The following is a 21,753-nucleotide window of genomic DNA, read 5'->3' on the forward strand; positions in this document are numbered from 1 at the left end:
CAAAATGTCTACAATAATATATTTTGCTTATTTCTTTGGTCTAACTCAATTTATTATTTTTATTCTAGTTTAAAGATAGTAAAATCATTTTGGTAACAAATATACTACTTATATAGGATATATATACTTGCACTTCAAAGTGATGTTAGCAATGAGCCAATGATATGTCAAAAGTAGGCGTACATATTTCTCATCACTTTATATTCAACAAACAATTAAAAATGATATTCAGTGCTTTTGTTATATATATATCCCTAAGCAACTATTCCTTTTGAAAATATTTACTTATTATTTACCTATTGATTGATTTACCTACTCCCAAACAAATATTCTCATTTCTAACGTTGACTTAATGCCTAAATACTTGATATATGTGATATTTAATCATTGCTTTCCAATATCTTCTTTTTCTTGATATGGAGTAATAACCGCGTAAAAACACCAAAAAAAATAACCAACATTATGGAACTAACATAGAGAGTACTTCGTATTATTTTTGAATAAGATTTGGTTCCCGACTTAGTTTTAGCTAATTAGATCCCTTAGCTAAGATGTGGAGGTGGATTGGGCTAAGCCGCTAAGGGCATCATCAGATTCATCACCCTCATTCCTCAGACAATTTCATCAAACTTAAGGGTAATTTGCTCCATGATAATAACTTGTAAATAGACTGAAAAGGCCAAACATAAGATCTATCTATCATATCATATTATCATTTGTTTGGGAAATAAGATGAATACAACAAAAATCCTTGTATATCACACGTCACAGGTTATTAATTGTATATAGTGTACACGTAATATACTTTTATACTTTTATATTATAGCAACAAAAAATGCATGAAATTTTAAAAGACACTAAACACCCATATACGGGGTCCAATGGTCCATGGTTCTTGTTCCTTATTGAAAACATTTTCATAGTATATTAATAAAGGCACGTAAATCAAGGTGTTGAACGCAATTTAGACATCTTCAGCATCAACTTCAACCCGTCACTTTGGACCGTCAATTTTTTCATTAATCACTTTCAAGCCCGCCACCACTCACTAGCATAAATTATTATTTGCTACCAAATTATTCAACTATATAAATATATGTAATTGGCCTCGTACATAATACATAGTCTTCAATAATAACTCTTCATGCATCATTAAATTAGTTCATATATATATACACACAACATCTACATAAATTTGAGATAACTTGCACAATTTAGTAGCTAAGCAAAAGTAATGGAAGGTGACAATAACAACAAAGGTAATACCGCTTCTAAGTATAGAGGCGTTCGAAGGCGGCCATGGGGGAAGTTCGCGGCTGAGATACGTGATCCTAAGAGAAATGGTGCTCGTTTGTGGCTTGGAACGTTTGACACGGCCGAGGAGGCGGCTCGTGCTTATGATAGGGCGGCCTTTGCCTTGAGAGGTCACCTTGCAATACTCAACTTCCCTAATGAACAACACTATCATTCTAGTGATAGTAGTAGTTCTAGTAGTGTTTTTGGTAGAGGAAGCTCTTCTTCTTCTTCTTCTTCTACGTTTTCAAGAGAGCAAGAGGATCAAAAACAAGTTATTGAGTTTGAGTACGTGGATAATAATGTGTTAGAGGAGCTTCTTGATGCACAACATGATCTAGTAGGAAGATATAATCAATAAGTAGTAGATGTTTTTTATCTCCTACTTAAATTAGCATGTTCTTTATTATCTTTTTTTTATTTTTCTTTTGTTTTTAGGGGTTTAAGTTCCTTCATAAATAATCGATCTACGTCAAGTTTATGATGTACTATATCGATATCACTACTTTTTAATAATCTACTTTCTTTTACTTTCTAAGATAATTAACGCAATGTCTAACTCTCTGCTCTCATTTGGTTGTCTCAACTCTCAACCATAATGTATATATGATGATTTCATTATGACTAAACGAATTTAGGCTCTTAAACTGTTATTTCATCTAAAGCATATGTATAAATACTTTTCAAGCTAAGCTATGTTCACATGTATGTTTTAATTAGTTAGTTACTTTTTTCTTTGATTTATGAATGGTTACTTGCTTGCTTATTGGTCAAATCCGAATCAATATAAGTCAGTTTGACAATATAATCTGAATCAATGACAAGACAACTAAAATAAATCCACTAATGTAATATATTGAGAACCAACAACCTTCCATATACATTACTCTGCCGTTTAATTTATATTATTCTTATTCTTATATATATATATTCTGCCATATTAATTTATATTATTCTTATTCTTATTCTTATACTACCTCCATTTCATATTAGTTACAACTTTGGGGTATTATTTGTGAGATATAAAATATTCTAAAGTTGCAACTAATATGAAATGAAGGTAGTATATATATTCTACAATGGATTTTTAAAAATGCATGGGAACTAACATACATATTGTTCAATGCATGGTAAGAATTAAGCCAGGTAAAAATAATAATAGCACAACAATGGAAAATGATGATGAGTCCAATTTCGCCTTAATAATTTCTACGTCCACAGTTACAGATAATTCATTAATTTCTTAGTTGTAGTGTTTTTTTCCCCCCTTAGTTGTAGTTAATTGGTGTGTTCAAGTAAGCAAATAATTAATGTAAGGGCTACTGAAGTACGAGCACAGAGTATTTTGCCCTATAGGCTATAGCTCATAGTTGTTTACTTTTGTTATGTTACTTGAGTAATTTCTAAAGCACAACTTAAGTGCACCTTACCATCATACATGCTATATATACCCGAATAATGCCATCACTCATAAACATTATTGATTATACTAGGGTAGCTAGTCACACTTTACTCCTAAGAATAATATGAAGTTCCATAAATTAATTCGTCCATCAATCAACACTTCACATCTCCTATTCGAGTGCATGCTAATTTAAATAGGAGCCTAGGACTCACTTTATTTTGCTGTTGATTCAAATCATAAATATAAAGCATATACGATCTTTTTTATATGTACATGTAATACCAATTAAAAAAATAAAATTATTTGACATATTCCTCGTATTGCTAAGTGTAGTACGTGCTTATGTCAAATAAAAATATAGGTGTATAAATACGTTTTTTTTTATAACACATTCAGAGTATTCAGTTTCCCTAGCTACAAGTTCTTGACTGTAATTTGTTCAATTAATGTCCCAAAAATTAGATCCATAAAATGATACAAGTTATCATTGTACTGCCAAAAGACTCTCTCATAAAATCTTAGGTCATCTTCTTTAGCGTTTTCTTTGCTATAGACTTGTGGTGTTGTAGCAAAATGGATTGGTTGATTACTTGACTCATTACTTCTTTAGAATCTTCACATTGATATACTTCATACTTCATATTCTTTTAAAAAAAAGTTTTCATATGAACACGATATAATAGAAGGTGCACTGGTCGTAACTTTTATAGGTCACTTATCTAGAATAACAATAAAAAATTAAAAAAGATGTATAATAGTTATCAAGGATGAAATTGTTGTCGATTTTTACTTGGCTTTTGATGAAAGTTAGTGGCTTTCGTTCGTTTTAATTTACTTGATAAATAGGGTATCAAAGTCCTTTTAATGAATTTAAAATTATATATGTATAATTTGAGATTGTACGCAGCTGAAAATTTTGCCAACATGCTTTTTATTTGTTTTGGCCTAAAATTCAAATGATGAGTCAACTTATAGAAAATCTTAAGTTACGATGAATGAAGCATGCATGCGAGAGAGAAGTGAGTGTTTAATTGTCAATTCAGCCTAATACTTCATCATATGGCCTATAATTTCCAAAACTTGTAGTCTTATCAAACTTTGAAAATTTAGAAAATGATGGCACAAACAAAGTAAATTAAAGTGAGAGGTGCATCTTTAAGTTATGCACTCTTATACCTTTAAAGTTCCTTGTACATCTAAATATTTCAATTCATATTTACATTATTTTAACAATAATTTCATATAATTAATTTGACTATAGTTTTAACTTATCTGAACATAGATTACTAGTTTTACTCTTTTTATTTCTTGACTCATAAAGTTTTGTACATCGTATTACATATACAATTTCAAAAGATAAGTTTGTAGTGAGAACACCTTTTAAACGAATCATCTAAATTGAGTATGATTCGATTAAGTTAATTTTTAATTTTTGAGTCCTATGTAAGTTATGAGAAATTTATTTCATTTTCATCTAATTAAGACATTTCAAACTTCGGATCATATTAAGGCATTCTATACATTTCTAATTATTACTTTCTTTGTCTTATTATAATGTTGTTCTATTTGAACTTTTATATATTTAAACTTATAACTTTAATCATGTATCTTTACCCTTCATTAGTAAAAAGTATAAAACTTGGTGTTTTGATAATGCACAATTGGACAAATGCCATGACATTTTACATGGCTTTGCATCATTCTCTTAAAGCGGAGTCTTTCAAAACTATGTTGTAATTATTATTTTCCGAGTTGGATTAAACAATTGATGTACGTAATGCTCCCTACAAGATTTCATGAGTAATCCATTTAGAAATCAGATAAATTTCTCAATTATTATGAATCTAACAATAATTAAGTATTGTAGTTCATACTATAGATAGACGAGATGAATAATTCGACAGAGATGGGAAAACTCCCACATATGGACATCATTTGTAGAGAATTATTAACTATCTATAATTCTAGTTAAGGGCTTACAAAAAAAAAACTATTTTTTTAGAGCCATAAGGGTAGTGGGGGTGAGAATTGATCCCTGGATTTCCTGAAACCGGGAGGAAAGGTCTAACCACTTGAGCTATTCCTCATTCTAACAAAAAAAAAAAAATAGTGACAACCCAGAGAAAAGCAATAACCTTTGTAAGTAGTGAGCAAGAGAAGAGAAAAAAACAATTTGGTTAATATCATTTTATGTCAAATTAAATATCTATTACGAAGTATATTTTTATCTCTCTCGACTCCTTAAAAAATGATTTTAATATAACGACCTATTATTTGCTTTCCCTTACTCCACTGTTGATGTAGTAATAGAAAAATACAAATAAAAGTCTATCTAATCCAAAATAAAATTAACATACAATTAACACCAAGTATTCTCTAGTAACCTAAATAAATTTTCACCTTTCAAAAGTACACCTTTCAAAAGTAATTTTCTTTACTACTAGTATTTGGTATGACATGCGTCAAAAGACCAAATGGTGTTATTAATTTTGATTTTTGATTAAGCCATAAAAGTCAAGCGGTCCAATCGTGAAAAGTAAACCTTTGGAAACAATAATTTATGTTGACAAATTGGAAAAGTCATTAAGAAAGTCAATGATGCTTGTGGATGATGTTAGAGAAGGAGGAACTAACCTCGTAACAGTATAAATAGCCTCAAAATAGAGATTGCTAATTTACTAACTTTCTCACCCTATTGGACAGTTGGACACCAATACTTAAAAAGGAGTTATTTTCTTTCTTTTTTTTTTTTTTTTTTCGAAAAAACATCTAAAGATCAACTTGCGTGTATTTGTGTATAATTGGTTCTGCCCATAACACAATCCAATCAAGGCTTTCTTATTACAATTTACGAATCAGATCTTTTGTAGGTAACTGTTACCATTCGACAATAATGTTTTTAATTTACTCCATAGAGATAAGAATCATAATAAGTGGGAAGTTGAAATTTATAGAACATAAGGTAGAGAATGTGAGAGAGTATCAGTGTATGATGGATACTTAAAAATAAGGATAAGTTATCCCAAGACTAAAATTTATAATTCAAACTCTGTCACATCAGATTTTCACTAACTTTTAATTATTTTTTTATTAGTCAGACTCATATAAGACTTTCTCCAATTTTACACATTATTCCAAGACTTACTTATTATATTAATTTTTTAACAATCATTTAATTATATATTTAATTTTTTTTATAAATTATTTTTAAGATGGTGAGTTGGCAGCTCACTATTGGGCAACAATAATTTTTTTGTACTTTTGGGCAACAATAAAACTATTCTCAAGACTAGATATAGTCTTTGTATACATTATTGCAAAAATTTTGCTCAAGACTCATCTCAGTACTCCTTCCAAGACTTGCAATAAACTCAGCCTAACGAAGATGAACCTATTACATTTAGGGGTGTACAAAAACTGGACCGGACCTGAAACCGGACCTGAACCGACCTGATCCGGACCGGACCTGACCTGGACCTGTTGATTCAGGTCCGGTCCCGGTCCTTAAAAATCAAGGTTCCCGGTTCCGGTCCGGACCCGGTCTAAACCCGGGGTTTTCAGGTCCGGACCTGAAACCCGGAAAAATTGTATTTTTTTTTTTAAAAAAAAAAAAAAAATCAAAAATCAAAATAACGCTGCTGCTTGAGTGACGCTTGAATTCTCTTTCATTTCATTCTAACCCTAACAAACAGGCTGTCTCCCCCTCTCCCTCATGCAGTCACGCTCACTGTCTCCAGTCTCAGCCCAACGCGGCAACGCCCACCGCCGACACCTCCTGCCTTCCTCACTCTCTCAGGCGAAGCCCAGGTGCCCACCGACCACCGCATGAGACAGCTACTGCGCGATTTTCCATTTCTCCGGTAAGTTATTTTTTTTTTTTTAATGTAAATCTAAATTATCTAATTATGTTTGGGTATTTTGTATTCGAAATAATGAATTAAGTGTTAGAATTTATATGTTTATTCATGTTTCAATTGCTTATAATGATTATTTGATGTTTGCATGTTGAATTTCTTTTTTTTACTTCAATGTTTTCGAATTTATGTTTTTTCTTTTTTGGTTTATTTTCGAATTTCTTTCGAATTTATGTTTTTTTTTTTTGGTTTTTTTTAGTTTAAAGTTTAGGGTTTTAGGGTTTAATGTTTAGAATTGATAACAAGTATGGTTTATCTTCGAATTTATGTTTTTTTTTTTGGTTTTTTTTAGTTTAAAGTTTAGGGTTTTAGGGTTTAATAAAATCAGAAGAGCAGAGAAAGTAGTGATTAGATTGTAAACATCTAGTAGTCTAGTGTTTATCTAGTACTTTGCATTGACCTTTGGCATGGCTTCAAATTGAATAGTTGATTTTATGCATTCGGATGCATAAATTCTATGTTATTACTCATTATATAAGCGTTGTTGCATAAACTTATCATTGCAGAAAAATGCCCAACTCTGCTATCAGAAAGTGTGCTCGTGTGCAGTTGATTAAGAATGGAAAAAAGATTGCTGCTTTCGTGCCCAATGATGGTTGTTTGAACTTCATTGAGGAAAATGTAAGTCCGTTCTATTAATGTCTGCAAGCATATATGCACTTACTGTTTCATAAATTGCTTGGTTGTGAATTTGCTGGTATTTTGTGCCTTTCGACACAAACTTAGTGATACACTAGCAGTTTGTTAACTGTCATTTGTTAACCGTGTTAGAAATAATGTTGTTTGTTAAAGTTTAAACAACTCCAATTATTTGTTAACCTTTGTAGAAACTCTTAAAGTCTAAACAACTCCAGTTATTTGTTAACCATTGTAGAAATAATGTCAATTCTGTTGTGGATTTTTTGGAGAAATACTGGCATCTGATTACTGAAGGTTTAACATTAGTAACAATGCTTTTCTTATACTCATATCATAAACTCTTGATAACAGTTTATCCAGAAACATATAAAACATGATAGTGCGCACTCTTTCTGTGCTGGTTTATCTGATTCTTCTGTCAGTACTCCTGCACCCACTCCTGTTCAGTACATGTGCAGCTTTATTTTTGTGGTTTAAGACTATCATAACAGTATTGCGGTGGAGAGTATATAGCTTGAGCAATTAAGATCAGTCATACACTGTTGGTTTTTTATCCTTTCATGAGCAAATCATCTGGAAAAAGCTGTTCTAAGATAATGCTAATTCATACTTCTTATCAAAGAACGATAAATTGTTCCCTTTTACTAAAGAAGTTACCTGATTGGTAAAAGAAGTCAAGGTCTTCTGTTATATGTATGTAGTTTAATGTTGTGTTTGGGTGTAGATTCATGCTGAAAATGTGGATCATGCAGAAGTTTGTGGAATTTTTTCTAATATTTGTTACCTGATTATATTGTATTTGACTTTGAAATTGATATTATCTAGCTCTGTTTTTCCTTCCATACTAAGAAAATGTGGTTTGTGCAGGATGAGGTGTTGATTGCTGGATTTGGTCGTAAAGGACATGCTGTGGGAGATATTCCTGGAGTCCGATTTAAGGTTGTCAAGGTTGCTGGTGTCTCTCTTCTAGCTCTGTTCAAGGAAAAGAAGGAAAAACCCAGGTCCTAGGTTAAGGTTGTTGGTTTTGTCTTAAATTTTGCCTACTCAAATGAAACTTGTACCGTCTTGAAATGAATACTGAGCATCCTTAAAAAGAGACACCCTCCCCACTTTGTTTTGTGCTCTATCCGTGTCTATTCAAGATGATTTTCTATACTCTTAGTTATTTGCTTATATTTCCAATTGGTTTATTTACTTCTCTTATCGATGTCATGAAAATTTCCGGAATTTATGTTAACAAGATCAGCTTTTTAATGATCTTGCATTTAAAAAAAAAAAGGTCTTTGGATCTCCTAAAAACTGCTTTAAAACACAACAATTAACCATTCATTAATTCTCAAAGATGATGCTTAACTAGGCATTTGTATTCAGGTATGCTTCATGGAGTGTTATGAAAGCAACTGCACTTATATTATTAATATATATTAGCTCACTTGATTGAATTTTTTGGTGAACATTTCTTGCAGAATATTCCTCAGAAGTTCATGGAGTGTTTCAAGGAGAAACTCTCCCCGTGGTGTACACTTATAGCGCCAAGTAAACACAAATGGAAAATCAGACTCTCGAGTACATATGATGAAAGGCCATTGGTGTTTACAGATGGATGGAAACAGTTTGTTCGTGACAATGGAGTGGAAACAAAAGTACTTCATATCGAATAGGCGGGATCTTAAACCTGGAGAAAAGAAAAGGGCTTCCAAGATGGCAGAGTGTTATAGGCGCAGCATGAAGGATAATAAGAGAGTGTTTCCTGTGTTTCAGATAGCCAAAAGTACTTCATATCGAATTTATGTTTTTTTTTTGGTATTTTTGGTGTTTGAGAATTGGGACTTTATACTTTTATAGACTTTATGTAGTTTTGTACTTTTGTGATTAATAATTTTGGTTTGTATGTAATTATTTAATTATGCAACAGGTCTAAAAATCACAAAACAGGTCCATACGCAGGTCCATATGCAGGTCCAACAAGTTTTTTATTAAAAAAAATAAAAAAAAACGAAAAAATCACAAAACAGGTCCATTCAGGTCCAAACCTGGACCGGACCTGATTTTTCAGGTCTAGCCCGGAACCGGACCTGTTAATTCAGGTCCGGTCCCCGGTCCTCATAATTACCCAATTCAGGTCCCCGGTCCAAACAGGTTCGGTCCAGGTCCGGTCCGGTTTTGGACCGGTGTACACCCCTAATTACATTAGCTCATAGAAAATGGAAAAAAAAAAAAAAAAGAGTAATGAATATCGCACTTTAGTCAAAACTAGCATCATATTGACAAGCACACACCTATCTAGAGTAACATTCATCAACATTGGAATGTATATCACTATATGGTCTATATCGTAAGTAGTGACAATGCTTAATTAAATAATTTGTATAAGATGGTACGTAAATTTTGTATGAATTGTCATACATTAGCAAATTCTAATCTAAACAATTCGATAATTTCTTGACCTGTAAATCTTAGGTTATACGTATTAAAGGATCACTAAGGTCATGTTTTGAAATAGTCATCAAGCAAGTATACAAAATTATAGGGGGAAAAAGAAATTATACTCATTAGTAGGGATAAGCAAAATTATCTGAAAAATCGAAAATTAGGGTATCTGTTTCGATAACCATAACGGTTTGGGTATCCGATCTGATAATTTTTTATCGGATACGGTTATTAGGTATCATTTTAAAATTAAAGGTCACCCGATCTAATTAACAATTTTTTTTTTCCTACTTAAATCTATTTATCCAAAATCTAAACTCTTACTTTACTTCATAATCACTTCATAATTAAAATGGTTAGTAATATGATTAGTAATTTGGTCATGATCATGTGGTATTATTGCTAATTAGTGTTGAATGATATCATAATAATAAAATTATAAAGTCTAAATTTTCATAATTAGATAGCATACTGGGTACCCGATAACCGATTTGAAAATCCGGGTACCCGAAATTCGGGTATCCAAACTTATCGGTTCGGTTAATGGATATTATATTTAGTGTTATTGGTTATCGGATACCCGAACCGATAGTGTTAACGGTAGGGGCACCCGACCCATGCTCACCCCTAAGTTAGACAATCAACTTTTTTTTTTACAATCAACTTATTACTAGAGATAAAATTGATACGTAGTAGAGTATATTTAATTCCTCAATCTCTAGTGGGTAGGTAAATTGTAGCATGATCCTAATACAACTCCACCAAGTTAGTGACATTGCTTGGTGATAAAAGGTTTAGTCAAACAAGAATTTCCTCAAAAATGATTAGAAAAAATAAATAAATTACAGTGATAATGTTACTAGATTATCCCATAAGAGATCATTATGAAGTTCAATCTATTTCAATCCAAATTTATTGATATGAATTAAAATGGAAAGATTATATATATATATATATATATATATATTACAATTTATATTTTGTATTATTCTATATTATATACGGAGTATCATTTATGAAAATAATCAAATATAGAATTTTCAATATTCAAAATGGGCCAAAATGTAACGAAGTGTTAGCTTAATACTACTGTAGCACACTAGCACCTTTGCCATTATTTGCTTTAAAATATAGTTGGCCCAAAATTGGTTAGCTTTTAAAAAATTTGGACCAAATTGGACATGATTTGAACTTAGAGTTCGTTTGAATTGAAGAAAAAAAAAAAAGAGTTGAAGAGAATGATTTATGGAGTAATAGGTTGTAAAATGTAAACTACTTCGTAAACAACACTACTTCATAGATTATCTTGTAATCATTATAATCTTATAAGACGTCAACTGGCCTTCACTTATCTTCATAGATTCCAGCTCCTGCAACTGTATTGTTTCGTATCATCAGTATTGTCGTGTTTTTTACTTTCTCGAACAAGCATGATTTCTTTGGAAATTCAGGACAGCCCAAACTAGATGCCAAAGACCAATCTCAGGCCAAAGCACAGAGGGGCTATACAGAATGGAGTATGCACTCTGCCAGATAAGAAAATTGCTCAAGCGGTTTTCTCCAGAAGTCCAAACCACAATATCAGGATTAGGAGCAACATTCATATACATATGCTTCTCAACATCCATCACACCTATTGAGTTTTCTCTGTTGTGTGCCCATTGCCAGTATAATCGGTTAACCCATACGCTGCACCACATGAATCTAGTATTCTGAGTTCATCCCATTTCTCTTCACAAGATTGTTGAACAGCATTCACAATCTCATTGGTAGAAGTGTAAGCAATGCAAATTGAGAGCACAGCTTTGGAGTTACCAGCAGTGGCTGCCATAGCCTTCTCAGCAGCTAACCTTACCGAGTCATCTAGTAGCCTCAAGTCCCCGATAAAATGAACTCTAACTCCATATTGGTTAACAATGCTATCTTTTTTTAACAAGACTTCAATCTTCTCCTGTATAAGCTCCATCAAAAATTTCACTTCCTCAGGACTTCTTTTAAAATTATCGATACTGAAGGCATATACAGTTATATATTTCACTTCCAGCTCATAACAGTACTTAAGCATGGACATTAGAGCAGTAAAGCCTATCTTATGTCCTGCTCCTTCCTCTAATTTCAATCTCCTAGAATATCTTCGGTTTCCATCCATAATGAAAGCAATATGATCAGGGATTGGTCCCATAGAAAGGACACCAAACAAGCATCTCCGTGCAATATTAGCCAAGTTACTTGTTAAAGAGTCCTGGTTTTCTTTGTGATCCATCATACCAAAATTTCGAGAGCTGTAATTTGTAAACAATGATCCGTCTGCAATAAATCATTGTAAAATGAATAACTTAACATGAAAACAACTACTCCGAATTAATTTTTTTAGTTCATGGAATAATAGATAGGAGTTGGACAAAGTCATAAAGTTCTACGGAGTACATCACACACATTATAACATTTCAAACAAAAATCTTAAAAAAAAGCTCTCCAATATATCATGACAAATGACAATTGTGCCAGTCAAGTATCAAGTTTTGAAAACCAATGCCCTTTATTTTCCAGATGGTCTTTGTGGAAAGTCAAGCTAACTAGGTTCATAAGATTTTCATTGAATATATTCTCTCCACACTATACCCTATATCCTTAATATCTAGATGAAAATCAATCAATTTTTTCCCTTTTCACGAGGTCTTACGGATAGTTGAAAACATCAAATTGACTTAGCCTCTCCATTGACGGGGCTTTAAAACTCAGTTCCACCTTTGTCAGTTTGATGGCTATTTCTGTTTTTGTTGAGTAAGAAGAGCTATTGATAAAAGTTCAAATGTTCGATTAAATTTGTTGTTGAAATAATATCCCAAGAACACATTTTGCAAACATTTATTCACCAGCTAAAATAAAAAAATCAATCCACGATCTTTTTTTCTTTAATTCCATCTGATGTTATATCACCAAATTTGACTTCATACTCCTCACATGAATCTATTTGAATGGATTAAACACCCAAGAAGCAATAAACCTCCTAACAAGCCCCATTCCACTTAAAATTGACTTTAATTAAATTTGTTGCAATACAATCCCAAGAACATCATTTTGCAAGCTATTATTCACAACTAAAATTATAAAAACAATCCACAACCTTTTTGTTATTTTATCTCTCGCGATATCACATAACCAAATTTGACTCCATCCTCCCCTCGCATTAATCTATTGGAAAGGATTTAACAGCCAAGAATCAATAGCCCCCTGATAAAAGAACCCAATTTTCTTAAAAATCAACAACAGCCCACATCGAAACGATCTAAGTACCACCACCACCAGCCAACACACGAATTCAAAGTCGAAAACTTTCGATGTCAATCATATACAGTTTCATTCTACTACTATCACAGAAGTAGTAACAGTTAAGGTGATAAATCTCATGGATGTTAAATAAAATGTAAATCAGTAAAATTTTCACCTAAAAACATGCACATGGTTTCCAAATCACCCGAAACTCGAAAAATCATAGTTCATCAGTTACTCCAAGGTTATAGTGTAGCAATATCCAAACAATAGACTTAGAATCCTTTCAAATAATAATCAAAATAATTCATCCAAACATTATATAATCCAAAATCAAATTCGATTCATAATTCAACAAATTTGAATCCAATAACAAAAAATCAGGTAAATTGAAGAAAATAAACAAACCTTATTCCTGCTTCACTGAGTCACAGTCAACTCTAATGGTATTGCCCAACACTTGAATTTTCAAAATTTCAGATCTCAAATTGGATACTACTAACATTAACAACAAACTATAATTAGAAAAACAAACTGAATATATTATTAATCCCTAAGCATTAATAATTAGTAACGAATAATCCAATCGAATATCGATAAATTAAGCAACAAATCAATGACTAATTATTCTATATAAATACAAGAAAAAAATAACTAATCAAATCAATGACCCAATTCAAACAGATTAATTAAGGGTGACATTGAATTGCAAAGAGAAATTTAGAGATTCAAATAGCGAAATTACAAGAACCCAGTTAAGTATGACAATAACAAGTATTAATTAAGTATTTATGTTAATTAGGAAGAAAAAACAAATCTTTGGAATTATCAGTAGTATTGGAATTGAAAAAAAAAAAAGAGAGATGAAGAAGGGATAGATTGTGGGAAAATAACTTAAATTTTTTATTAAAAAAAATAATAAAGAAAATAATTACCTGGAGAAACTGGAACAATGAACACAAGAAGAATGTTGAATGTAGAACACATCTAGCATCTACGAGTCTTTAATTACTCCGTAGCATACTAGCATTTAAGGTGGTATTTTATTTATTTATTTAATTAATATTATTACTCCCTCATTTTTTTTATACATGAATATTGCTACTCCCTCAAGCCTCGGTCCCTCTTATGAGAGAGAAGTGGCTAGCTAATTTAATTAGCCTTTGTCTTATGAGAAGACATATCTAATCTCCTACATATATCTTAATTAAAAAAAAAAGCCTAATTTAATTAGCCATTTAATCCAATTATCCAACAACAATTGAACAATACCTATCAATTAAGTGGTTAAAATCTGTAATTTATGAGTAATTAAACAAAATTAACTTATCAATTGTGCATTTCAATCAATCAACTAAACTCTAACCTTAGTTTAATAATATATATTTCAATCAATTAACCAAGCTCTAGTAATTAAACAAAATTAACATACCTTAAACAGCCAATAATATGTTTTTTAATTTTTTTTTTAGGGGTAGCACGTGCTATAATTGCAATTAGGGTGCTCATGACCGGGTACCCCCAGAGTTTCGGGTAGTGGATTATGCAAATCAAGGAAAGATGTGGCTAGCGGCGGAGTAACTCTGTCATTTCTCATTTGCCAAATTCCGAAGTATGCATATATCCTAGGCCATTATTATATGGGACTGACTGAGGTTTCTTCATTTGGGCCTTACAATGGTGGTCAGAATACAGGGAAGTATAACTATTGGTATAACCGTATAATAGTATCTTAAAAAAAATGAAGTTTCACTTAGGCCCTATTCTTTTGAGTTGTTCTGACTGCTCTGCTGAAAACTGCAGTGTTGAAAGCTGCTGCTCTGCTTTGCTAACCCCTACTTTGTCTAGAAGCTCAAAAGAATAGAGCCTTAATTTGTTTCAAAGTTTAAATTCAAGTCCAATTTTGTTCTTTCCTAAATTCTGATAAACAAGTGAAAAAAAAGGAGTACATTATATATATGTTGATCATGGTGTCAAAGGCCAATATTTATATAATTGACTTAACAATGATCAAAATAGAACATTTTTTTTTCTTTTTTAAAGGAAAGGCACACGGAAGTTAGGAAAATCTTCTCTCAAGACTAACCCCTAACTTATTAGAAGTAATAAAAAAAGAAAATTTATTATCTAAAAAGGGATCTATATCTTGATGGGTTTGCATGTAATGACCCAAGGAAGCAACATAATTTGCTGCTCCACTGACTTCTCTATAAATGTGCTTGGAGTCCACATAGCGGAAATGACGAAGAAGATCTTTGACATCATCCATCAATAGGTGAATCTTCCAGGTTCACTGAGCTTTACCCTGCAAAATGTGAATAATAAGCAAGTTATCACCTTCAATTAAAATATTAGAAAAATTATTGGCGCGGGCCAATAGGAGCCCATTTCGGAAAGCTATAGCTTCAGCAATTAGAGGAGTATTCGCCCCTAAATTAAACGTACGGCTACAGATGTTATTGCCAAAGTGATCTCTAATAACAATACCTGCAGCACCGGACCCGTTTCGAATAGAACCATCAAAATTAACTTTAACAACACCAGCAGGGGGAGGGGACCAAGCTACATGAAATATATTAATAGGAGTTGGGGACAGAGTAGGAGTAGCCTCATGAGAGTCTAAACAAGTCCTAATAGTCCATTCAGAGTAAATTACTTGAGCTCGAGAAAGAGTAGACAAGGACGAAACAGGGGTATTTTTAAAAATTAAGGCATTTCGGGTTTTCCAAATACTCCATATGAAAGTAATAATCTTTTTTAAAAACAAAGAGAAGTTGCCTCTTAAAGTTTTAAATAACAAAAAAATACCAATATCCAGGGGTATGTAAAGAACAGATTCAGTTGATAGTAGCCTCATGTTTCCAGAATGATTGCACAACATTACACGAAAGGAAAAGGTGATCTTGAGTCTCAGTGGTAAGTTGGCAAAAAGGACATAAAGTTGGGATAGTAATATGACGATGAGCCAGATTAGCTCGTGTAGGGAGAACGTTATGTAATAGTTGACATATAAAAAGACAAAGTTTAGGTGAAATTTCCACCAACCAAATCCATGCAAACTCCCATTTAGTATAAGAAGGAATGTTATGGGCTAGCCATGTAGCCGATTTAACAGTAAAATTCCCATTATTTGACAAACCCCAACAAGGTTCATCTTGAATGTCTGAAGCAGGAAGGGGTATACCTTTAATGAGATAAACTAGATGATCAGGAAGTAGTTGCGATCCCACTCTTTATTACTATTAATGAAATGATCCACAGTTATATCCAAATTGGCAACAGTAGAGATGTCCAAACTACACAAAGAAATAAGATTCTCATAGGCACGCCAATTGTCTAACCAAAAAAGAACACTTGTCCGATTACCAATTTTCCATCGGGAACCACGAAGAAGAAGGGGTCGTATTTGCAGAATTTTCTTCCATATCCAGGAGTCTTTGCGCCGTGGGCAATATTCAAAAAAGGTTTTCTTGCGACAAATATTTAGCCGTAACAGAGCGAACCCATAAATTATTTGGTTCAGAAATAATTTTCCAACCTAGTTTAGCTAAAAAAGCAAAATTAATGGTGTCTGTCTTGTGAAGGCTAAGGCCACCATAATCCTTTGGTTGACAAATTGTATCCCAAGCCACCATAGGAATTCCCTGCTTGTCAGCGGATTGTTTTCAAAAGTATTTTCGATTTATCTGGTCTAGAGAATTTGTAGTCAATTTTGGAAGACGAGTTGTGGACATAGCGTATGAGGGCATTGACTCCAAATGACTTTGAATTAAAACAATTTTTCCGGTTTTGGAGATCGTGTTAGCAGACCAATTGTTCATTTTTTGTTCGTCTTTGACAATCAAATGTTGAAAATTATGCTTTGTAAAGGACGAGGAAATGAATAAAATCCCCCACGTATCTTCCTAAAAAAGATTTAGGGGTCATATTAAAATAACTTGCTAGATTTTGTTTTTTTGACGAGGGAACCAACTTTGAAATAACAATAGAGGACTTATGATAGTTTATCAGTTGACCAGAGAGAGCTGAGAATTCTGATAAAATATTACAAATATGTACACAAGAAGTAGAAGTTGCTTTACAAAAAAGAAGGCTATCATCAGCAAATAAAAGGCAGGGAATAATTGGGGCTGAAGGAGAAATCTTAAAACCAATGCCGTGTCTATTTAAAACTGCCTCAGACAACAGTTTTTTTGATAGGTCTTCCATACAAATGACGAATAAAACTGGGGACAAAGGGTCACCTTGACGGAGTCCTCTAGACGGTATAATTAAATTAGAGGAATTTGAGTTGACTATGGGTGAATAGGAGACTGTAGTAACACAAGCTTGTATCCACCCAATCCAAGTACTATCAAAACCAAACACAGCTAAAGTTGCCCATAAAAAATCCCAATTTTATTCTGTCATATGCCTTTTCCATATCCAGTTTCAAAGCTAGCCAACCTGTCTTATTTTTAGATTTATTAAAAAAGTTCAATATTTCTAGACTAGGAAAAATGCACCAAAGAATCTTGAGCATGCTCAGCTGAAAGACAGCAAAGGACAAATATAAATAAGACAATGTAGAGAAATAAAATTGAGTAGTAAGTGTTGTCAAAAAGAATGTCAAAAATGCTCGAAAACAAAGGCCAATAGAGTGTCCATACATATCTCAGAGTATTTCTTAAACAAAGAATTGTGTCCATATGATAACCGTAACAAAGCAACCTCGGGTTAGTAAATACTACTAGCCAAATAAGGGTTGACTTATTTGACAATGCAAAACGAAAGCTAGACAAAAACAAGAACAAGTAACTAATGAACGGAGGTTTAACCATAAAGGGAGGACATAGATTACACACCAAATAGACTAGAGTATGGGCAACGAAAAACAAGGAAAACATAAAAATACTCGAAGGCCAGTTGGATATGCTTGAGTAAAAACTATAAATAAAGTTGGCTGAGATATGCTTACATGAAAGACAAATAAAAAACACTGAGACAAAAGAAGCACAATCAATGTAGAAAACATAACTTATAATACTCATTAGCCTCTCATAAGACAGCACACTAAAAAAGAACTGGCCTGACAAGGCAAAAAACAGTAGACATAAAGCATAATTACATAGCATAAGAGAAATATAATGCATCATTAGACTATACATAGCAGCATCATTAAAATTATACATAGCAGCAAGGTAGTGCTGATAAACCCAAAAAAAACCTAAACACCACCATAGAGAAATCAGTTCTTTGTAGATTTAGAAGTTGCAGAATCATGAGCATCTTCTAGTCTTCTTTTCTTCCAGAGTCAGAAGAAACAGGGGCATCCATAGCCATTGCATCCAAGAACTGTTGCTCCTCATCCATATGCAAATCAGAACCAAAAGATGCATTTGCTCCATACTCATAAAGAGAAGGAGTATAGAAATCTGGCATATGCAAAACAAGATCACAAAGACAATTAAAATCAATAATAAAATGATGATCAACATCCAAAGCAGAATATGTATTGTTAAACGAAGTAAGTATTATTCATATAACTAATTACAAGGTCTAAAGTACATACTCCGTATGTTTGTTTATCTAATGAGCCAGTACTCATAATTACTCAATAATACTCTTATTCATTACAACAAAGTTCTAAACATATAAGGTTACTTAATTAGCATCTTCCTTTTTTTCCAAATAAGATGTCCTGAACATTTGAACGAAGTCTGCATATCGAACACCCTCATAAAGTTGAGGATTTTTTGCATCAACAAGAGCTTTAGCAGGTTCTACAATGCACTCTCGTATTGGCTCGATGAACGACGCTACTGTAAATCGATCTTCATCCTTGTTTGTTACTGCTCGATGCTCCACGCTACGCAGCTTTCCATTGCTAACAATCTGCAGCAAATTGCATATGAACCAGATCATTTTAATATCTTCGCTACATAATCCTAAAATCAAACAATAATTCCTAGGAATTCTTCGTCTATTCTATCTATAGAATGTTACATGGTCTAGGCGTCTAGCACATTGAACAGATTTGTGGAACAACATAAACTTAATTAATGTCCTTGATTGAGCTAACATTAAAATGATGAATAAGTCAAATTATACTTGTTTTATTTTAAGTGGAAAGAAGAATATAATACGCTAATCAGAGTTTTATTAATCGACCATGCAACAATAATGAATTTATGTGTAATTTTATATGCAATTATCTTATATTCTCACATGAATATCTTGGTGAATTTTTTATGCATATGTTTCCTAACCACTTTTCAGCCATTGGACTAGGTTGATTGATTGGGGCGAGCTATAAAGTGGGACATTGCGTATTAGAGAAAACTAAATTAAAATTTGTTTAATAGTTACATGCCACGTCTACTCGTTACTTTTTCTATAGGCGGTAATGGAAATTAATGAAGACGTACACATTAACACGAGTAGGAATTACCTGCGATATTATCTAACCAAAGACATTAAAAATTACGAGTACCTGTAATTGGTATCCAATGTTGACAACAAATGCATGAGGAATTGCTTCGACACCAATCCATTTGCCATCCTTCAATACTTGAAGTCCTGGAACATCCCCTTGAAGAACAAAAGTAATAAGGCCAGGATCACTATGTCTTCTGGTTCCCAAGGTTAAGCTAGGATCAGGGCATGGTGGATAATGGTGAACAGCCATAACATGATTCTCACTCAATTCGTTAGCGAAGTATCCCGGTTCGAGCCCTAGTCCTTCGCTTATCAGCTCCAATAATCCTGATCCTAGCTTCCCAACTTCGCGTACATACTCCCCAACAACCTTCCTGAAAATTTTTACTTACTAAATTAAAAATGTTTATTTTTTCCGTACTATATATATGCCATTGATAAACATAAAGTTTATTATTGATAGACGCTCACATGCATAGGTTTATCGGGTAGGTATGACAGATATATTACCAAATTAATTACCGTGGTCCATGGACATTCATTCACGTATCGTATAAGAAAGTAAATCTACGTTTGAGCTTATTATTATTTCTATGATTCAAGAACTTGTACATATGTAGGTGTTAAGTCCATTACCTGCATCTAGTAGGTCCTTGATATTGAATCATACCGGGTAGGTATGACAGATATATTACCAATTTAATTGCCGTGGTCCATGGAATTCATTCACGTATCGTATAAGAAAGTAAATCTACGTTTGAGCTTATTATAATTTCTATGATTCAAGAACTTGTACATATGTAGGTGTTAAGTCCATTACCTGCATCTAGTAGGTTTTTCGGGCCAAGATTCGATGCATTCTTGTAAAGGAGTACACAAGGGCCTTACAGAATCACGCCAATTGTGAATATCTTCTTTATCAAAATCAATATTGCTTGTGAAAACTATGCATTTCTTACCAATATCCGATGAATAAAATTTCGATATTTCCTCCTTAGGAAGCTCAAAAAATTCTTCAAAAATTTCCCTCGTCTCATCAACCACTTTTCTCGGCACTCCATGATTAATCACCTGCATAACATATAAGTACCAAGTTATTAACCACAGACTCACCCCAATATAATTAGGTTAAAAAAATTTAATTCTGACCCATGATCATCTCTAATTCAAATAACAAACAACCTGAACAAAGAAATAAGGCTTATTACAAACCTGAAAGAATCCGAACTCTTTGCTAGCCTCTATGATCTTTTGAATTGTTTCTTTACGAGTCTCTCCCTCGGCTTTGCCTAGATCAATAACCGGAACATTCTTAGACGTCGGAACAACATCCTTTCCCGGCCTTTTCTCCGGCGGAAACACATAACTTTCAGGCAATGTTGTGCCATCTGACCAGCTAGAAACAAAATTCACCGCCATTTAGTTTGTTAAATTAGCTTTTGAAAACTTAAGAGAGTGAGCTTCTTGTAATGTCTTATAACAATTTTGAACCTACAATTTTAGAAACAATTACAATAAAGTCATTAACCACAAAGGGGGCAATATGACCAAAATCACACGAAGTAACAAGTCACCCTTAGATTTTAAGTGTTTATTATTGGATTTATGACTTAAATTCCGTAGATGAGTAGATCCCTGTATAGATATGGAGTAAAACAAGGTCGCATACTAATGTAAACTTATAAGTACATCATTTAAATAAATTAATCACTCCCATAAAAAAAAAAAATCACTACTTGTACGCGTTTGCATCTTACTCCTAATGTCGATTATCAAAATTAATAAACTTGCTAATTCAGTACAACTTTTGTGACTGTGCTAAGCAAAATGAACCTCTAAATCTAGAAAATAATAGCATGTAGTAGTAAAAGTAATGAATCAAAATTTTCAAACATACCAAATAAGATCCTTTATCTAGAAGAAATATTAATCATATCCTTTTTCAAGAAAGAAATGAAAGTAATCAAATTTGTAAAAATAAGTGAATATTCGTATGTAGTTACCTGGAATTTCTTGATTGAGAGTGTCTGATGAAGAAAGGAGATAACTATAGAAAATAGGCTTATTGAATAGTGACTTATTGAGTGGTAATAATAGCATACGAAGTAATTATTTATTCAACGTAATATTATATTTGTAATAGATAAATTACAATGATAAGGTCCTATATTTTTTTTTTGACGGGAAGGTCCTATATTATTTTAGGTCAGTGCGCACATCTATATACAGATATACTATCGTTAAGAAAAAAAAAATATATACACAGATATACTACGAAGTACTATAATTGGGTTTATTTTATTGGTAAAAGTTAACGAGCGTCCCATGGCATTAGATAAGAGAACTAAATATAAAAATATTAAACTAAAATTAACATTAATT

The 21,753-nt window shown here is 32.6% G+C and overlaps 4 protein-coding genes across 5 annotated transcripts; 2 read left to right on the forward strand and 2 right to left on the reverse strand.

The window, feature by feature from the left end:
* Window positions 1-1,141: 1,141 nt before the first annotated feature.
* Window positions 1,142-1,831, forward strand: LOC110734123 (ethylene-responsive transcription factor ERF098-like). Its single transcript, XM_021914177.1, has one exon. It carries the CDS (start codon window positions 1,235-1,237, stop codon window positions 1,652-1,654), a length of 420 nt encoding a protein of 139 aa, XP_021769869.1. The 5' UTR covers window positions 1,142-1,234; the 3' UTR covers window positions 1,655-1,831.
* Window positions 1,832-6,772: 4,941 nt separating this feature from the next.
* LOC110734368 (40S ribosomal protein S23-2) lies at window positions 6,773-8,789 on the forward strand. Of its 2 annotated transcripts, XM_021914502.1 has the most exons (3): window positions 6,773-7,233; window positions 8,119-8,265; window positions 8,718-8,789. In XM_021914502.1, the coding sequence occupies exons 1-2, from the start codon at window positions 7,123-7,125 to the stop codon at window positions 8,257-8,259; spliced, it is 252 nt and encodes an 83-aa protein (XP_021770194.1). In that variant the 5' UTR covers window positions 6,773-7,122; the 3' UTR covers window positions 8,260-8,265; window positions 8,718-8,789. The 2 variants fall into 2 exon arrangements, with proteins under 2 accessions (XP_021770194.1, XP_021770193.1); XM_021914501.1 differs by lacking the exon at window positions 8,718-8,789 and having other exon boundaries at window positions 8,119-8,535.
* Window positions 8,790-10,773: 1,984 nt separating this feature from the next.
* Window positions 10,774-14,128, reverse strand: LOC110734369 (dehydrodolichyl diphosphate synthase 6-like). Its single transcript, XM_021914503.1, is given in 4 exon segments — window positions 10,774-11,338; window positions 11,341-11,988; window positions 13,363-13,449; window positions 13,890-14,128. Coding segments are annotated over 2 exon segments (852 nt in total). The 5' UTR covers window positions 11,948-11,988; window positions 13,363-13,449; window positions 13,890-14,128; the 3' UTR covers window positions 10,774-11,093.
* Window positions 14,129-18,446: 4,318 nt separating this feature from the next.
* On the reverse strand, window positions 18,447-21,188 carry LOC110734370 (flavanone 3-dioxygenase 2-like). Its single transcript, XM_021914504.1, has 4 exons — window positions 20,584-21,188; window positions 20,192-20,442; window positions 19,427-19,745; window positions 18,447-18,828 (listed from the first exon to the last, which is right to left on the reverse strand). The coding sequence occupies exons 1-4, from the start codon at window positions 20,788-20,790 to the stop codon at window positions 18,598-18,600; spliced, it is 1,008 nt and encodes a 335-aa protein (XP_021770196.1). The 5' UTR covers window positions 20,791-21,188; the 3' UTR covers window positions 18,447-18,597.
* Between the last annotated feature and the right edge of the window lie 565 nt (window positions 21,189-21,753).

Source organism: Chenopodium quinoa, unplaced genomic scaffold (assembly GCF_001683475.1).
Source record: "Chenopodium quinoa cultivar QQ74 unplaced genomic scaffold, ASM168347v1, whole genome shotgun sequence".
In the NCBI taxonomy this organism is placed as follows: Eukaryota; Viridiplantae; Streptophyta; class Magnoliopsida; order Caryophyllales; family Amaranthaceae; genus Chenopodium; species Chenopodium quinoa.